The following is a 16,177-nucleotide window of genomic DNA, read 5'->3' on the forward strand; positions in this document are numbered from 1 at the left end:
ATGCAGTGTTGTAACAATGTACAAATGGTTAAAGCACACAAGTTAAAATAAATAAACATAAATATGGGTTGTATTTACAATGGTGTTTGTTCTTCACTGGTTGCCCTTTTCTGGTGGCAACAGGTCACAAATCTTGCTGCTGTGATGGCACACTGTGGAATTTCACCCAGTAGATATGGGAGTTTATCAAAATTGGATTTGTTTTCGAATTCTTTGTGGATCTGTGTAATCTCAGGGAAATATGTGTCTCTAATATGGTCATACATTGGGCAGGAGGTTAGGAAGTGCAGCTCAGTTTCCACCTCATTTTGTGGGCAGTGAGCACATAGCCTGTCTTCTCTTGAGAGCCATGTCTGCCTACGGCGGCCTTTCTCAATAGCAAGGCTATGCTCACTGAGTCTGTACATAGTCAAAGCTTTCCTTAAGTTTGGGTCAGTCACAGTGGTTAGGTATTCTGCCACTGTATACTCTCTGTTTAGGGCCAAATAGCATTCTAGTTTGCTCTGTTTTTTTGTTAATTCTTTCCAATGTGTCAAGTAATTATCTTTTTGTTTTCTCATGATTTGGTTGGGTCTAATTGTGTTGTTGTCCTGGGGCTCTGTGGGGTGTGTTTGTGTTTGTGAACAGAGCCCCAGGACCAGCTTGCTTAGGGGGCTCTTCTCCAGGTTCATCTCTCTGTAGGTGATGGCTTTGTTATGGAAGGTTTGGGAATCGCTTCCTTTTAGGTGGTTGTAGAATTTAACGGCTCTTTTCTGGATTTTGATAATTAGTGGGTATCGGCCTAATTCTGCTCTGCATGCATTATTTGGTGTTCTACGTTGTACACGGAGGATATTTTTGCAGAATTCTGCATGCAGAGTCTCAATTTGGTGTTTGTTCCATTTTGTGAAATCTTGGTTGGGGAGCGGACCCCAGACCTCACAACCATAAAGGGCAATGGGCTCTATGACTGATTCAAGTATTTTTAGCCAGATCCTAATTGGTATGTTGAAATTTATGTTCCTTTTGATGGCATAGAATGCCCTTCTTGCCTTGTCTCTCAGATCGTTCACAGCTCTGTGGAAGCTACCTGTGGTGCTGATGTTTAGGCCGAGGTATGTATAGTTTTTTGTGTGCTCTAGGGCAACGGTGTCTAGATGGAATTTGTGGTCCTGGCGACTGGACCTTTTTTGGAACACCATTATTTTGGTCTTACTGAGAATTACTGTCAGGGCCCAGGTCTGACAGAATCTGTGCAGAAGATCTAGGTGCTGCTGTAGGCCCTCCTTGGTTGGTGACAGAAGCACCAGATCATCAGCAAACAGTAGACATTTGACTTCGGATTCTAGTAGGGTGAGACCGGGTGCTGCAGACTGTTCTAGTGCCCGCGCCAATTCGTTGATATATATGTTGAAGAGGGTGGGGCTTAAGCTGCATCCCTGTCTCACCCCACGACCCTGTGTGAAGAAATGTGTGTGTTTTTTGCCAATTTTAACCGCACACTTGTTGTTTGTGTACATGGATTTTATGATGTCGTATGTTTTACCCCCAACACCACTTTCCATCAATTTGTATAGCAGACCCTCATGCCAAATTGAGTCGAAGGCTTTTTTGAAATCAACAAAGCATGAGAAGACTTTGCCTTTGTTTTGGTTTGTTTGGTTGTCAATTAGGGTGTGTAGGGTGAATACATGGTCTGTTGTACGGTAATTTGGTAAAAAGCCAATTTGACATTTGCTCAGTACATTGTTTTCATTGAGGAAATGTACGAGTCTGCTGTTAATGATAATGCAGAGTATTTTACCAAGGTTACTGTTGACGCATATTCCACGGTAGTTATTGGGGTCAAATTTGTCTCCACTTTTGTGGATTGGGGTGATCAGTCCTTGGTTCCAAATATTGGGGAAGATGCCAGAGCTAAGGACGATGTTAAAGAGTTTTAATATAGCCAATTGGAATTTGTTGTCTGTATATTTGATCATTTCATTAAGGATACCATCAACACCACAGGCCTTTTTGGGTTGGAGGGTTTTTATTTTGTCCTGTAACTCATTCAAGGTAATTGGAGAATCCAGTGGGTTCTGGTAGTCTTTAATAGTTGATTCTAGGATTTGTATTTGATCATGTATGTGTTTTTGCTCTTTATTCTTTGTTATAGAGCCAAAAAGATTGGAGAAGTGGTTTACCCATACATCTCCATTTTGGATAGATAATTCTTCGTGTTGTTGTTTGTTTAGTGTTTTCCAATTTTCCCAGAATTGGTTAGAGTCTATGGATTCTTCAATTACATTGAGCTGATTTCTGACGTGCTGTTCCTTCTTTTTTCGTAGTGTATTTCTGTATTGTTTTAGTGATTCACCATAGTGAAGGCGTAGACTCAGGTTTTCCGGGTCTCTATGTTTTTGGTTGGACAGGTTTCTCAATTTATTTCTTAGACTTTTGCATTCTTTATCAAACCATTTGTCATTGTTGTTCATTTTCTTCGGTTTTCTATTTGAGATTTTTAGATTTGATAGGGAAGCTGAGAGGTCAAATATACTGTTAAGATTTTCTACTGCCAAGTTTACACCTTCACTATTGCAGTGGAACGTTTTACCCAGGAAGTTGTCTAAAAGTGATTGAATTTGCTGTTGCCTAATTGTTTTTTGGTAGGTTTCCAAACTGCATTCCTTCCATCTATAGCATTTCTTAATGTTACTCAGTTCTTTTGGCTTTGATGCCTCATGATTGAGTATTGCTCTGTTCAAGTAGACTGTGGTTTTGCTGTGGTCTGATAGGGGTGTCAGTGGGCTGACTGTGAACGCTCTGAGAGACTCTGGGTTGAGGTCAGTGATAAAGTAGTCTACAGTGCTACTGCCAAGAGATGAGCTATAGGTGTACCTACCATAGGAGTCCCCTCGAAGCCTACCATTGACTATGTACATACCCAGCGTGCGACAGAGCTGCAGGAGTTGTGACCCGTTTTTGTTGGTTATGTTGTCATAGTTGTGCCTAGGTGGGCATATGGGGGAGGGAATGCTGTCACCTCCAGGTAGGTGTTTGTCCCCCTGTGTGCTGAGGGTGTCAGGTTCCTGTCCAGTTCTGGCATTTAGGTCGCCACAGACTAATACATGTCCCTGGGCCTGGAAGTGATTGATTTCCCCCTCCAGGATGGAGAAGCTGTCTTCATTAAAGTATGGGGATTCTAGTGGGGGGATATAGGTAGCACACAGGATGACATTTTTCTCTGTTAAGATAATTTCCTTTTGAATTTCTAGCCAAATGTAAAATGTTCCTGTTTTGATTAATTTAATGGAGTGAGTTAGGTCTGCTCTATACCAAATTAGCATTCCCCCTGAGTCCCTTCCCTGTTTCACACCTGGTAGTTTGGTGGATGGGACTACCAGCTCTCTGTAACCTAGAGGGCAACCAGTGGGTCCGTCTCCTCTGTACCAGGTTTCTTGCAGGATGACAATGTCTGCATTACCGATTTCTTTGGTGAAGTCCGGGTTCCTGCTCTTTAGGCCAAAGGCAGATGACCTCAGACCTTGGATATTCCAGGATGATATAGTGAAGGCTTTTTGTTCCATAAAGTGTCCAATGTTGTTGGTCGGGGTTTGGCCTCAGGCCAGTAAGTGTGAGCAGAGCCTGCTGAGCATCTGGTACATGCCGTTGGCTTGGGCGAGTGTAAGAGTGGGGGTTGGGCCTGTTTGCCCGCTCACTACCTGGGCGTATGTGTGACTTCCATGTTGATGCCCTCTTTGCGGGGGTGGGGTGCATGGGGTGGGCAGGAGTGGCATGGGTCTGATCTGAGGGGGCCTAAATTGGGTGTGGGCATGGTTGATGTGGGGGGGGTGTGTAGGTCCAGGGCGGGGTCCTGGAGGTCTTGGAGGGTGTCTCGCTGGTCTGGGTGGGGTGTCTATTGATCTGTTGCTCCTGTGTGAAGTGTTGGGGCTTCGTTTGAGAGCGATGTCCTTTAGAGTCCGGGCAAAGGTGGGCACTGCTGCCTTGTAGAGGTGGACCTGGTCATAGAGGCTGTTCAAGTCCAGGGTGGAGTGGTGGGCCAGAAGAACATTTGGTTTTGAGGCACAGTCACGGGAAATGCTTGCGTTTACCCGCTGTATTGTAGCAGGGTGGAAGTCTTTTCGTGGTAGCAGGGTGGAGATAACCACTTGTGCGTTGGGGAAAGTAGAAGAAGCTTTTTCAATCACTCCCTTCAGTGCTGTGGCCACCCTTTCCTGCTGTGCTCTCAGGTCGTTTGTGCCTGTGTGTATTATTATGTGGCTGGGTGACCCTAGTTTGTCCTCAGACAGAAGGTCTAGGGCGCGCTGGGTGTTTGGACACCAGAGTTTAGACACACTGTGTTTGGGAAAAAGTTTTTTTTCTTCTAAAAATCTACCATTAGAGTCCATAAGAAGGACAATCTGTGTCTTGTGTTTGTCCTCAGTGGGTGTGGGGGGGTTGTCAGGAGGGCTATCAGGGTGGCTGACAGGGGGGGTGCTCAGAGGGGGTGAGAGCTGCTGGGCTTGGGGTTTTTCTTTTGTCTGTTCTGTTGTGATGTCGTTTCTATGGTCAAGGGTCTGGTGTGGACTGTTCTGCTGTGGTGTCGAGACATTTGTAGGGTGCTGAGGTGGGCTGTTCTGCTGGCGTCTCTGTGGGGATGGCCACCTCCCTAGTGGGTTGTTCTCTGTCACATGCCATCCCCCTCAACCTCTCCTCCAGCAGTCTGATTCTCTCCTCCGTCCCCCTCTCCCTCTCCTCCTGTAGTCTGATCCTCTCCTCCATCCCCCTCTCCCTCTCCTCCTGTAGTCTGATCCTCTCCTCTAGTGCTCTGTTCTTCTCCTGCTCCTGCTCTTTCTCCTGTTGATGTTGTCTCACCACTGTCCATAGTGCAGATATGTCTCTCTCCACCTCCAGCTCTCCAGGTCTGGTTAAGGGGGTGTTGTTGTGCTGGACTGTTGTCTGGGTCTGTGCTGACTGGAGTGTGATCACCTGCTGTTCCAGCTCCACCTGCCTTACCTCCAGCTGGGTGAATTTATCCTTCATTTCAATGAGGGAGAAGTACTCTGTACTGGGAGGTTGACTGTCTGCTGAGGGTTGCTCGTCTGTGGGGTTATATGGTGAAGAGGTTTGGTCTGACCCACTTGGGGTGGGGGTATCTTTATCAAGGGAGAGCTTCTCCTGCTGGGCTAATTCTTTGATTAGGTGAAAGTCCAGCTGAAACTGTTTGTGGTTGCCCTGTACAATTACTGTTCCAGACTTATAGTAACGGCATTCCTCCTCCTCTTCATCTTCGGAAGAGGAGGAGTATTGAGGGAACCAAGGCGCAGCGTAGTGAAAAGACATATTTATTTAACGAAAACACGAACTTGATAAACTAACAAAAACAACAAACGGTGTAGACAGACCTAGACGACGTACTTACATAAAACAAGAAAACGCACGAATAGGAACATAAGCTACACAAACCGAACAAACCGTAAACAGTCCCTCGTGGTGTACAAACACAGACAAGGAAGACAATCACCCACAACGAACACTGTGACAACGCCTACCTAAATATGACTCTTAATTAGAGGAACGCCAAACACCTGCCTCTAATTAAGAGCCATACCAGGCAACCCAAAACCAACACAGAAACAGAAAACATAGAATGCCCACCCAACCTCACGTCCTGACCAACTAACACACATAACAAACTAACAGAAATAGGTCAGGAACGTGACACTTATAGAGATTTATATTAGCTGACTCCTCGTCCTCGTTGTCAAGAATCCTGAGTTTCCACCCCTCGTTAACCCCCCCTCTCTTAACAGGGGGGTAGTGTGCTAATATAGCACTGTGCCATGCCTGGGGATGGTTTGTGTGGAAGATAAGGTTGCTGATGTTCCCATTTTTGTAATAGTCAGCAAAAAGTGTCTCTTGATTTTCCATAAGGAGCTTCATTTCTCTCTCTGTCTGTATCTCCCTCCCTCTCTCTGTCTCTCTGTCTCTCTCTCTCCCTCTGTCTGTATCTCCCTCTCCCTCTGTCTGTATCTCCCTCTCTCTCTGTCTCTCTGTCTCTCTCTCTCTCTGTCTGTATCTCCCTCTCCCTCTGTCTGTATCTCCCTCTCTCTCTCTCTCTCTCTCTCTCTGTCTCTCTCTCTCTCTGTCTGTATCTCCCTCTCTCTCTGTCTGTATCTCCCTCTCTCTCTGTCTGTATCTCCCTCTCTCTCTCTGTCTCTCTCTCTCTCTCTCTCTCTGTCTGTATCTCCCTCTCTCTCTGTCTGTATCTCCCTCTCTCTCTGTCTGTATCTCCCTCTCTCTCTGTCTGTATCTCCCTCTCTCTCTGTCTGTATCTCCCTCTCTCTCTGTCTGTCTGTCTGTCTGTCTTTCTCTCTCTCTCTCTCTCTCTCTCTCTCTCTCTCTCTCTCTCTCTCTCTCTCTCTCTCTCTCTCTCTCTCTCTCTCTCTCTCTCTCTCTCCCTCTCTCCCTGTCTCTCCCTCTCTCTCTCCCTCTCTCTGTCTCTCTCTCTCTGTGTGTGTTTTTCTATAGTCTTGTAATCCTGTATTTTCTCCTCTTGGTGTTTTTCAGGAGGGATTGTACCTGTATTGTTGGTAAATCCTATAGTTGCACTATATCAGAAGTTTTTCTTTTTTTATCATCTCAACACAATTGCCATAAATACTTACAGTAGGCTACACTGTGCTATTGCTGTTGGACCTTTAGCCTTAGTGGAAAGTTAGAAAAGCTCAGTGCCTGCCAGAATACTCTGGTGCTCTGAGTCCACAGACTCAACCCAGTGTCTGAGTGGTCCATGGAGATAAGGGCTCACTTCTCCTGGAACAGTGCATTTGTTTCAGACTGTTTTCCTCTATCACAGCATCTCATAGGGATCCACGTTCACAGAGAAGGAGGGTGCTCCAGTATTGCTATACAAGTATACACAAAAGTATTCAGACCCAATTTACCCTTTTTCTACATTTTTTTTTTTTTTTTACACTACAGCCTTATTCTTAAACGGATTAAATAAGAACAATTTCTCATCAATCTACACACCATACCGCATAATGACAAAGCGAAAACAGGTTTTTAGATATTTTAGCAAATGTATTATTATATATATATTTTAAACGAATACCTTATTTACATAAGTAAATAGAGACCCTTTGCTATGAAACTCGAAGTAGAGCTTAGATGCATCCTGTTTCCATTGATCATCCTTGATGTTTCTACAACTTGATTGGAGTCCACCTGTGGTAAATTCAATTGATTGGACATGATTTGTAAAGGCCCACACGCCCGCATGTCAGAGCAAAACTAAGCCATGAGGTTGAAGGAATTGTCCGTAGAGCTCCGAGACAGGATTGTGTCAAGGCACAGATCTGGGGAAGGGTATCAAAACATTTCTGCAGCATTGAAGGTCCCCAATAACACAGTGGACTCCATCATTCTTAAATGGAAGAAGTTTGGAACCACCAAGACTCTTCCTAGAGCTGGCTACCCGACCAAGCTGAGCAATCAGGGGAGAAGGGCCTTGATCAGGGAGGTGACCAAGAACCCAATGGTCATTCTGATAGAGCTCCAGAGTTCCTCTGTGGCGATGGGGGAACCTTCCAGAAGGACACCCATCTCTGCAGCACTCCATCAATCAGGCCATTATAGTAGAGTGGCCAGACGGAAGCCACTCCTCAGTAAAAGGCACACGACAGCCTCTTTGGAGTTTGTCAAAAGACACTTAAAGGACTCTGAGCATGAGAAAGAAGATTCTCTGGTCTGATTAAACCAAGATTGAACTCTTTGGCCTGAATGCCAAGCGTCACGTCTGGAGGAAACCTGGCACCATCCCTACGGTGAAGCATGGGGGTGGCAGCATCATGCTGTGGGGATGTTTTTCAGCTGCAGGGACTGGGAGACTAGTCAGGATCGAGGGAAAGATGAATGGAGCAAAGTACAGCGAAATCCTTGATGAAAACCTGCTCCAGAGCGCTCAGGACCTCAGACTGGGGCAAAGGTTTACCTTCCAACAGGACATCGACCCTAAGCACACAGCCAAGACAACGCAGGAGTGACTGAATGTCCTTGAGTGGCCCTGCCAGAGCCTGGACTTGAACCCGATCAAACATCTCTGTAGAGACCTGAAAATAGCTGTGCAGCAATGCTCCCCATCCAATCTGACAGAGCTTGAGTGGATCTGCGGAGAATAACAGGAGAAACTCCCCAAATACAGGTGTGCCAAGCTTGTAATCACTGCCAAAGGTGCTTCAACAAAGTACTGAGTAAAGGGTCTGAATACTTATGTAAATGTAATATTTCAGTTTTTAACTTTTAATACATTTGCCAAAATGTTTAAAAAGCTTTTTCTGCTTTGTCATTATGGGGTATTGTGTGTAGATTGATGAGAGAAAAAAAACAATTGAATCCATTTTAGAATAAGGCTGTAACGTAACAAAATGTGGAAAAAGTCAAGGGGTGTACATTTATACACTTTCAAGCTCAAGGCTAAGGGCCATGGATGGCCTATAAGTTATGGTAGCATGGATATTATAATTGCCTCCACTAGGGAAAATCAATGGCCATATCTCCAAGTGAGGACTGGGTGATTTGTCCATCATATCTTAACAAGACGTATTTGTGCTGTCTCAATCCCTAAGCCCAAGGATTGTGGATGGCATATCCCCAAGGGAAAAACAGTGAAATGCTATAGTGAAGCTGGGCAATTTCTCTACCATGGCTTCTAAATGGATGTGTCCTGTCCCTAGTTTGAGGCATGTGGATGAGCTACATACAGGACAGAGAACAAGTAATGTTGGTATATTTTAGTTTTAGCCTTAATTTGTTTGGACCCCAGGAAGAGTATTTGCTACCTTGGCAACAGCTAATTGGGATCCTTAATAAATGCAAATACAAATATATCATCATTACCTCCACTAGGGAAAACCAATGGGCAAATCTTAAAGATACTTAACTCACAAGAACATGTGATATGCTGTGCTTTCCATTTTTGTATAATTGGGGTTGAAATATATTGTCTCAACACTTAAGGTTTTAACCTTATCCAGTTGGCCAAAATGAAAATGCTTTCAGAGAAACAAGAAAAGGTCATTCACATCACACCAAAGCCTTTTTGACAGTCCTGGTAACCTAGCTTTGATTACCTGTGTCTTGCTGAAATCCAGGTTACAGTCCAAACCTACACTATATAAACAAAAGTATGTAGACCCCCCTTCAAATGAGTGGATTTGGCTATTTCAGTCACACTCATTGCTGACAGGTGTATAGAATCGAGCCCACAGCCATGCAATCTCCATAGACAACCATTGGCAGTAGAATGGCCTTGGACTCTGGAGCAGTGGAAATGATTGATGAATCACGTTTTACCATCTGGCAGTCCAACGGTCGATTCTGGGTTTGGTGGATGCCAGGAGAACGCTACCTGCCCCAATGGATAGTGCCAACTGTAAAGTTGGGTGGAGGAGGGACAATGGTCTGGGGCTGTTTTTCATGGTTTGGGCCCCATAGTTCCAGTGAAGGGAAATCTTAATTCTACAGCATACAATGACATTCTAGACGATTTTGTGCTTCTAACTTTGTGGCAACAGTTTGGGGAAGGCCATTTCCTGTTCAGCATGACAACAACACCCTGCACAAAGCGAGGTCCATACAGAAAAGGTTTGTCTTGATCGGTGTGGAATAACTTGACTAGCCTGCACAGAGCCCTGACCTCAACCCTATCGAAAACCTTTGGAATGAATTGGAACGCCGACTGCGAGCCAGGCCTATCGCTCCCAACATCAGTGCCCGTCCTCATGAATGCTCTTGTGGCTGAATGGAAGTCCCCACAGCAATGTTCCAACATCTAGTGTAAAGCCTTCCCAGAAGAGTGGAGGCTGTAGTAGCAGCAAAGGGGGGACCAACTCCATATTAATGCCCATGATTTTGTTATGAGATGTTCGATGAGCAGATGTCCACATACTTTTTTTAGTTGTGTTTTTCTGTATCCTGTATCTACTATCCATCTTTTTAAAATGTTATTTAAATGTTATTTAACCTGTATTTAACTAGGCAAGTCAGAAATAACAAATTCTTATTTATAATGATGGCCTACCAAAAGGCAAAAGGCCTCCTGTGGGGACGGGGCCTGGGATTAAAAATTTAAAAAAATAAAAAAAAAATATAGAACTTAAAACTTCTTATGGCTGCAATCCCGTTAACGGGATCGATATGCCAACAGCCAGTGAAAGTGCAGGGCGCCAAATTCAAACAACAGAAATCTCATAATTTAAATTCCTCAAACATACATGTATCTTATACCATTTTAAAGGTAATCTTGTTGTTAATCCCACCAAAGTGTCCGATTTCAAATAGGCTTTTCAGCGAAAGCACCACAAACGATACATTTTTCCAGCCAAAGAGAGGAGTCACAAAAAGCACAAATAAAGATAAAAGGAATCACTAACCTTTGATGATCTTCATCAGATGACACTCATAGGACTTCATGTTACACAATACATATATGTCTTGTTCGATTAAGTTCATATTTATATCCAAAAACCTCAGTTTACATTGGCGACCATGTTCAGAAATGCCTCCAAAATATCCTGAGAAATTGCAGAGAGCCACATCAAATAACATAAATACTTATAATAAACTTTGATGAAAGATACATGTTTTCCATAGAATTAAAGATACACTTGTTCTCAATGCAACCGCTGTGTCAGATTTCAAAAAGCTTTACAGCAAAACACAATATTCAATAATCTGAAAACAGCGTTCAGCCACAAAAGCAAGCCATACAGTTACCCGCCAAATTGTGCAGTCAACAAAACTCATAAAAAGCATTATAAATCTTCACTTACCTTTGCTGATCTTCGTCGGAATGCACTCCCAGGACTCCCACTTCCACAAGAAATGTTCATTTTGTTCGGTAATGTCCATCATTTATGTCCAAATAGCTATTTTTGTAGTGTGTTTGGTAAACAAATCCAACGTCAGAAAGCGCGTTCACTAAAAGCTGACGAAATGTCCAAAAGTTCCGTAACAGACAGTAGAAACATGTCAAACGATGTATTGAATCAATCTTTAGAATGTTTTTAACATAAATCTTGAATAACGTTCCAACCGGAGAATTACATTGACTTCAGATGAGCGATGGAACAGAGCTCCCTCTCATGTGAACGGGCGTCAAAGAATGGTCAGGTCATGGCAGACCTGACTAATTCCCCTCTCATTGCCCCCCTTCACAATAGAGGCATCAGACAAGGTTCTACAGACTATTGACATCTAGTGGAAGCCGTAGGAAGTGCAAACTCATCCATATCTCGCTGTGATTTCAATATAATCTTGGTTGAAAATCGACCAGCCTCAGAATTTCCACTTCCTGTTTGGATTTTTTCTCAGGTTTTTGCCTGCTGTATGAGTTCTGTTATACTCACAGACATAATTCAAACAGTTTTAGAAACTTCAGAGTGTTTTCTATCCAATACTAATAATATGCATATATTAGCAACTATGACTGAGGAGCAGGTAATTTACTCTGGGCACCTCTGTGCACCTTTCATCCAAACTACTCAATACTGCCCCTGCAACCATAAGAAGATAACACACAAGAGAGACAACACTACATAAAGAGAGACCTAAGACAACAACACAGCATGGCAGCAACACAACACGGCAGCAGCACGACATGGTAGCAGCACAAAACATGGTTTAAACATTATTGGACACAGACAACTGCACAAAGGGCAAGAAGGTAGAGACAACAATACACCACGCAAAGCAGCCACAACTGTCAGTAAGAGTGTCCATGATTGAGTCTTTGAATGAAGAGATTGAGATAAAACTGTCCAGTTTGAGTGTTTGTTGCAGCTCGTTCCAGTCGCTAGCTACTGCGAACTGAAAAGACGAGTGACCCAGGGATGTGTGTACATTGGGGACCTTTAACAGAATGTGACTGGCAGAACGGGTGTTGTATGTGGAGGATGAGGGCTGCAGTAGATATCTCAGATAGGGGGGAGTGAGACCTAAGAGGCTTTTATAAATAAGCATCAACCATCAACAGAGTATAGAGTGCAGTGATGTGTCCTATAAGGAGCATTGGTGGCAAATCTGATGGCCGAATGGTAAAGAACATCTAGCCACTTGAGAGCACCCTTACCTGCCGATCTATAAATTACGTCTCCGTAATCTAGCATGGGTAGGATGATCTTCTGAATCAGGGTTAGTTTGGAAGCTGGGGTGAAAGAGGAGCGATTACGACAGTGGATACCAAGTCTAGATTTACCTTTAGCCTGCTGCTTTGATATGTGCTGAGAGAAGGACAGTGTACCTTCTAGCCATTCTCCCAAGTACTTGTATGAGGTGACTACCTCAAGCTCTGAACCCTCAGAGGTAATAATCACTCCTGTGGGGAGAGGGACATTATTCTTACCAAACCACATGACCTTTGTTTTGGAGGTGTTTAGAACAAGGTTAAGGGCAGAGAAAGCTTGTTGGACACTAGAAAGCTTTGTCGTAGAGCGTTTAACACAAAATCCGGGGATGGGTCAGCTGAGTATAAGACTGTATCATCTGTATATAAATTGATGAGAGAGCTTCCTACTGCCTGAGCTGTGTTGTTGAGGTAAATTAAGAAGAGTGTGGGGCCTAGGATTGAGCCTTGGGGTACTCCCTTGGTGACCGGCAGTGGCTGAGACAGTAGATGTTCTGACTTTATACACTGCACTCTTTGAGAGAGGTAGTTAGCAAACCAGGCCAAAGACCTCTGAGACACCAATATTCCTTAGCCGGCCCACGAGATTGGAATGGTCTACCGTATCAAAAGCTTTGGCCAAGTCAATAAAAATAGCAGCACAACATTGCTTAGAATCAAGGGCAAAGGTGACATCATTGAGGACCTTTAAGGTTGCAGTGACACATCCATAACCTGAGCAGAAACCAGATTGCATACCAGAGAGAATACTATAGACATCAAGAAAGCCAGTCAGTTGATTATAGACAAGTTATTCCAAAACTTTTGATAAACAGGGCAAAATAGAAATAGGCCTATAACAGTTAGGATCAACTTGATCTCCCCCTTTAAATAAAGGACCAACCGTGGCTGCCTTCCAAGCAATGGGAACCTCCCCAGAGAGGAGAGACAGGTTAAAAGAGATAGGCTTGGTGATGACAGGGGCTGCAACCTTAAAGAAGAAAGGGTCTAAACCATCTGACCCAGATGTTTTTTTGAGGGACAGTTGTGAGGAGGAGGGTTTATTCTCCAGGTCTTTAATCGTTATCCAGAACTTCTTGGGGTTAGACCCACAGAGAGAGAACTGCTCCTTAAAGTAACTAAGTTTGGCCTTCTGGATAGTCTGAGTGCACTTATTTCTTATTTTCCTGAACGAGAGCGTCAGCCTGGGTATGTGTGTGCCGAGCCTTTCGCCAAATGCAATTCTTGAGGTGGAGTAACTCCGCAAGATCACGGTCGAACCAGGGGCTGAACCTGTTTTTAATTCAAATTTTCTTTATGGGGGTGTGTTTGTTAACAATACCCCTGAAAATATTAAAAAAGAAGGTCCAAGTGTCTTCGACAGAGGGGATCAAGCTGATTCTATATAATTTTTCAGAGGCCAGGTTATGAAGGAACGCTTGCTCATTAAAGTTTTTTAGTAAGCATCTATGACAAATCAGGACAGGTCGTTTAACTGAGCAGCCATTACGAACACAGGCTGTAAAACAGTGATCACTAAGGTCATTACAGAAAACACCAGACTGATACCTATCAGGATTATTTGAGGATAACATCGAGGAGAGTAGCCTTTTCTGGGAGTTTGGAGTCATACCTTGTGAGATTGTTAATAATCAGAGAAAGGGAGTCCCATTGTTTTAAGACTTTGTCAGGTGGTTTAAGCATGTCCCATTTTAGCTCACCTAGTAGGCAGGACAAATTCAGACTTAGTGTAAGGGGCCAGGAGAGAGCTTAACTAGGGTAGGGTACAGGCCGGTGCTGATGGAGGACGATAACATCCAGCAACAGTCAACAAATAGCTATTTGAAAGTTTAATACTTAAAACCAACAAATCAAATTGTTTGGTGACAGACTTGGTGGAGACAACCGAGCACTGAAGGTGATCCTTGGTAAAGATTGCTACTCCCCCACCTTTTTGGAAGATCTGTCTTGCCGAAAAAGGTTATAACCAGAAAGGTTAACATCAGTATTCAGAACACTCTTCCTTAACCATGTCTCAGTAATGACCAACACATCTGGATTGGAGCTGTGAACCCACACTTTTAATTGATCCATTTTAGGTAATAAGCTTCTAGTGTTAACGTGCAGAAAACCCAGGCTTTTACTCGAGCAGAAATCAGTGAAGCAGATATCAGAGCACAAGTCAGAATTGGGGCTAGCAATAGTAGATGGGTCAGGGTGTACATTTCCAGATATCATCAGCAATAATACAATCAGGGCACGGCTGAGGACAGGGAGAGCTCTGCAGTGTTGATTTATGACATTTGAACGTGCATTAGATGGCAACAGGATCATATTGTACAGCAATTTCATCAGGTAACATGAAGACAAAGCCGACCAGAGGTGGTTGGAATAGGATGGGAGGCCAAAAGTCTGTGTAACCATCTACCCTCTCTGGCCTCATTGGATCAGTCTGTTCCCTTATCCCTCAATCTCCCTTAACCCTCAATCTCTCTCTCTCCCTTATCCCTCAATCTCCCTTAACCCGCAATCTCTCTCTCTCCCTTATCCCTCAATCTCCCTTAACCCTCAATCTCTCTCTCTCCCTTATAACCCTCAATCTCTCTCTCTCCCTTAACCCTCAATCTCTCTCTTTCCCTTATAACCCTCAATCTCTCTCTCTCCCTTAACCCTCAATCTCTCTCTCTCCCTTATAACCCTCAATCTCTCTCTCTCCCTTATAACCCTCAATCTCTCTCTCTCCCTTATAACCCTCAATCTCTCTCTCTCCCTTAACCCTCAATCTCTCTCTCTCTCCTTTCACCCTCTTTCTCTCTCTCTCCCTTATAACCCTCAATCTCTCTCTCCCTTATAACCCTCAATCTCTCTCTCTCTCCCTTCACCCTCCATGTCTTTCTCTCTCCTTTCACCCTCCATCTCTTTCTCTCTCCCTTCACCCCCCATCTCTTTCTCTCTCCCTTCACCCTCCATCTCTTTCTCTCTCCCTTCACCCTCCATCTCTTTCTCTCTCCCTTCACCCTCCATCTCTTTCTCTCTCCCTTCACCCTCCATCTCCTTCTCTCTCCCTTCACCCTCCATCTCTTTCTCTCTCCCTTCACCCTCCATCTCTTTCTCTCTCCCTTCACCCTCCATCTCTTTCTCTCTCCCTTCACTCTCCATCTCTTTCTCTCTCCCTTAACCCTCAATCTCTCTCTCACCCTTAACCCTCAATCTCTCTCTTTTCTCTCAATGGCTGCAGTTCAAACTCATAAAAGACACACCCTTATCCACTTACCTTTGCCTTATGCCCTTGGGGGAATCCCCCGTCGCCATCTTGTAGGGCGGTCCAAATGATTAGCCAAACAAGGGTCGTTTGCAAAGTAAGCCCCTCAGCCATCGTTTTTAGTTGAGTTTGCGAGGGTGCAATTATGTTCCCATCCGGGGCCTGAAACTCCCGATAATTTAATTTGCGACGATTGCAGGCTAATGTTAGTTAGCTAATTAATTTGCTAGCTATCATACAGTAGGCAGGCTAATGTTAGTTAGCTAATTCATTTGCTAGCTATCATACAGTAGGCAGGCTAATGTTAGTTAGCTAATTAATTTGCTAGCTATCATACAGTAGGCAGGCTAATGTTAGTTAGCTAATTCATTTGCTAGCTATCATACAGTAGGCAGGCTAATGTTAGTTAGCTAATTCATTTTCTAGCTATCATACAGTAGGCAGGCTAATGTTAGTTAGCTAATTCATTTGCTAGCTATCATACAGTAGGCAGGCTAATGTTAGTTAGCTAATTCATTTGCTAGCTATTATACAGTAGGCAGGCTAACGTTAGTTAGCTAATTCATTTGCTAGCTATCATACAGTAGGCAGGCTAATGTTAGTTAGCTAATTCATTTGCTAGCTATCATACAGTAGGCAGGCTAACGTTAGTTAGCTAATTCATTTGCTAGCTATCATACAGTAGGCAGGCTAATGTTAGTTAGCTAATTCATTTGCTAGCTATCATACAGTAGGCAGGCTAACGTTAGTTAGCTAATTCATTTGCTAGCTATCATACAGTAGGCAGG

General features: G+C 43.8%; 1 protein-coding gene across 1 annotated transcript in view; it reads right to left on the reverse strand.

Moving 5' to 3' along the window:
- The window catches only part of LOC129817896 (regulator of G-protein signaling 6-like), a 51,351-nt gene extending 35,848 nt beyond the window's left edge, over positions 1 to 15,503 (reverse strand). Inside the window, exon 1 of the mRNA XM_055873493.1 lies at positions 15,402 to 15,503. Coding sequence (XP_055729468.1) covers positions 15,402 to 15,503 — 102 coding nt within the window. The remainder of the gene's footprint in view (positions 1 to 15,401) is intronic.
- Positions 15,504 to 16,177: the final 674 nt, after the last annotated feature.

This window comes from Salvelinus fontinalis, chromosome 20 (assembly GCF_029448725.1).
Source record: "Salvelinus fontinalis isolate EN_2023a chromosome 20, ASM2944872v1, whole genome shotgun sequence".
Taxonomy (NCBI): Eukaryota; Metazoa; Chordata; class Actinopteri; order Salmoniformes; family Salmonidae; genus Salvelinus; species Salvelinus fontinalis.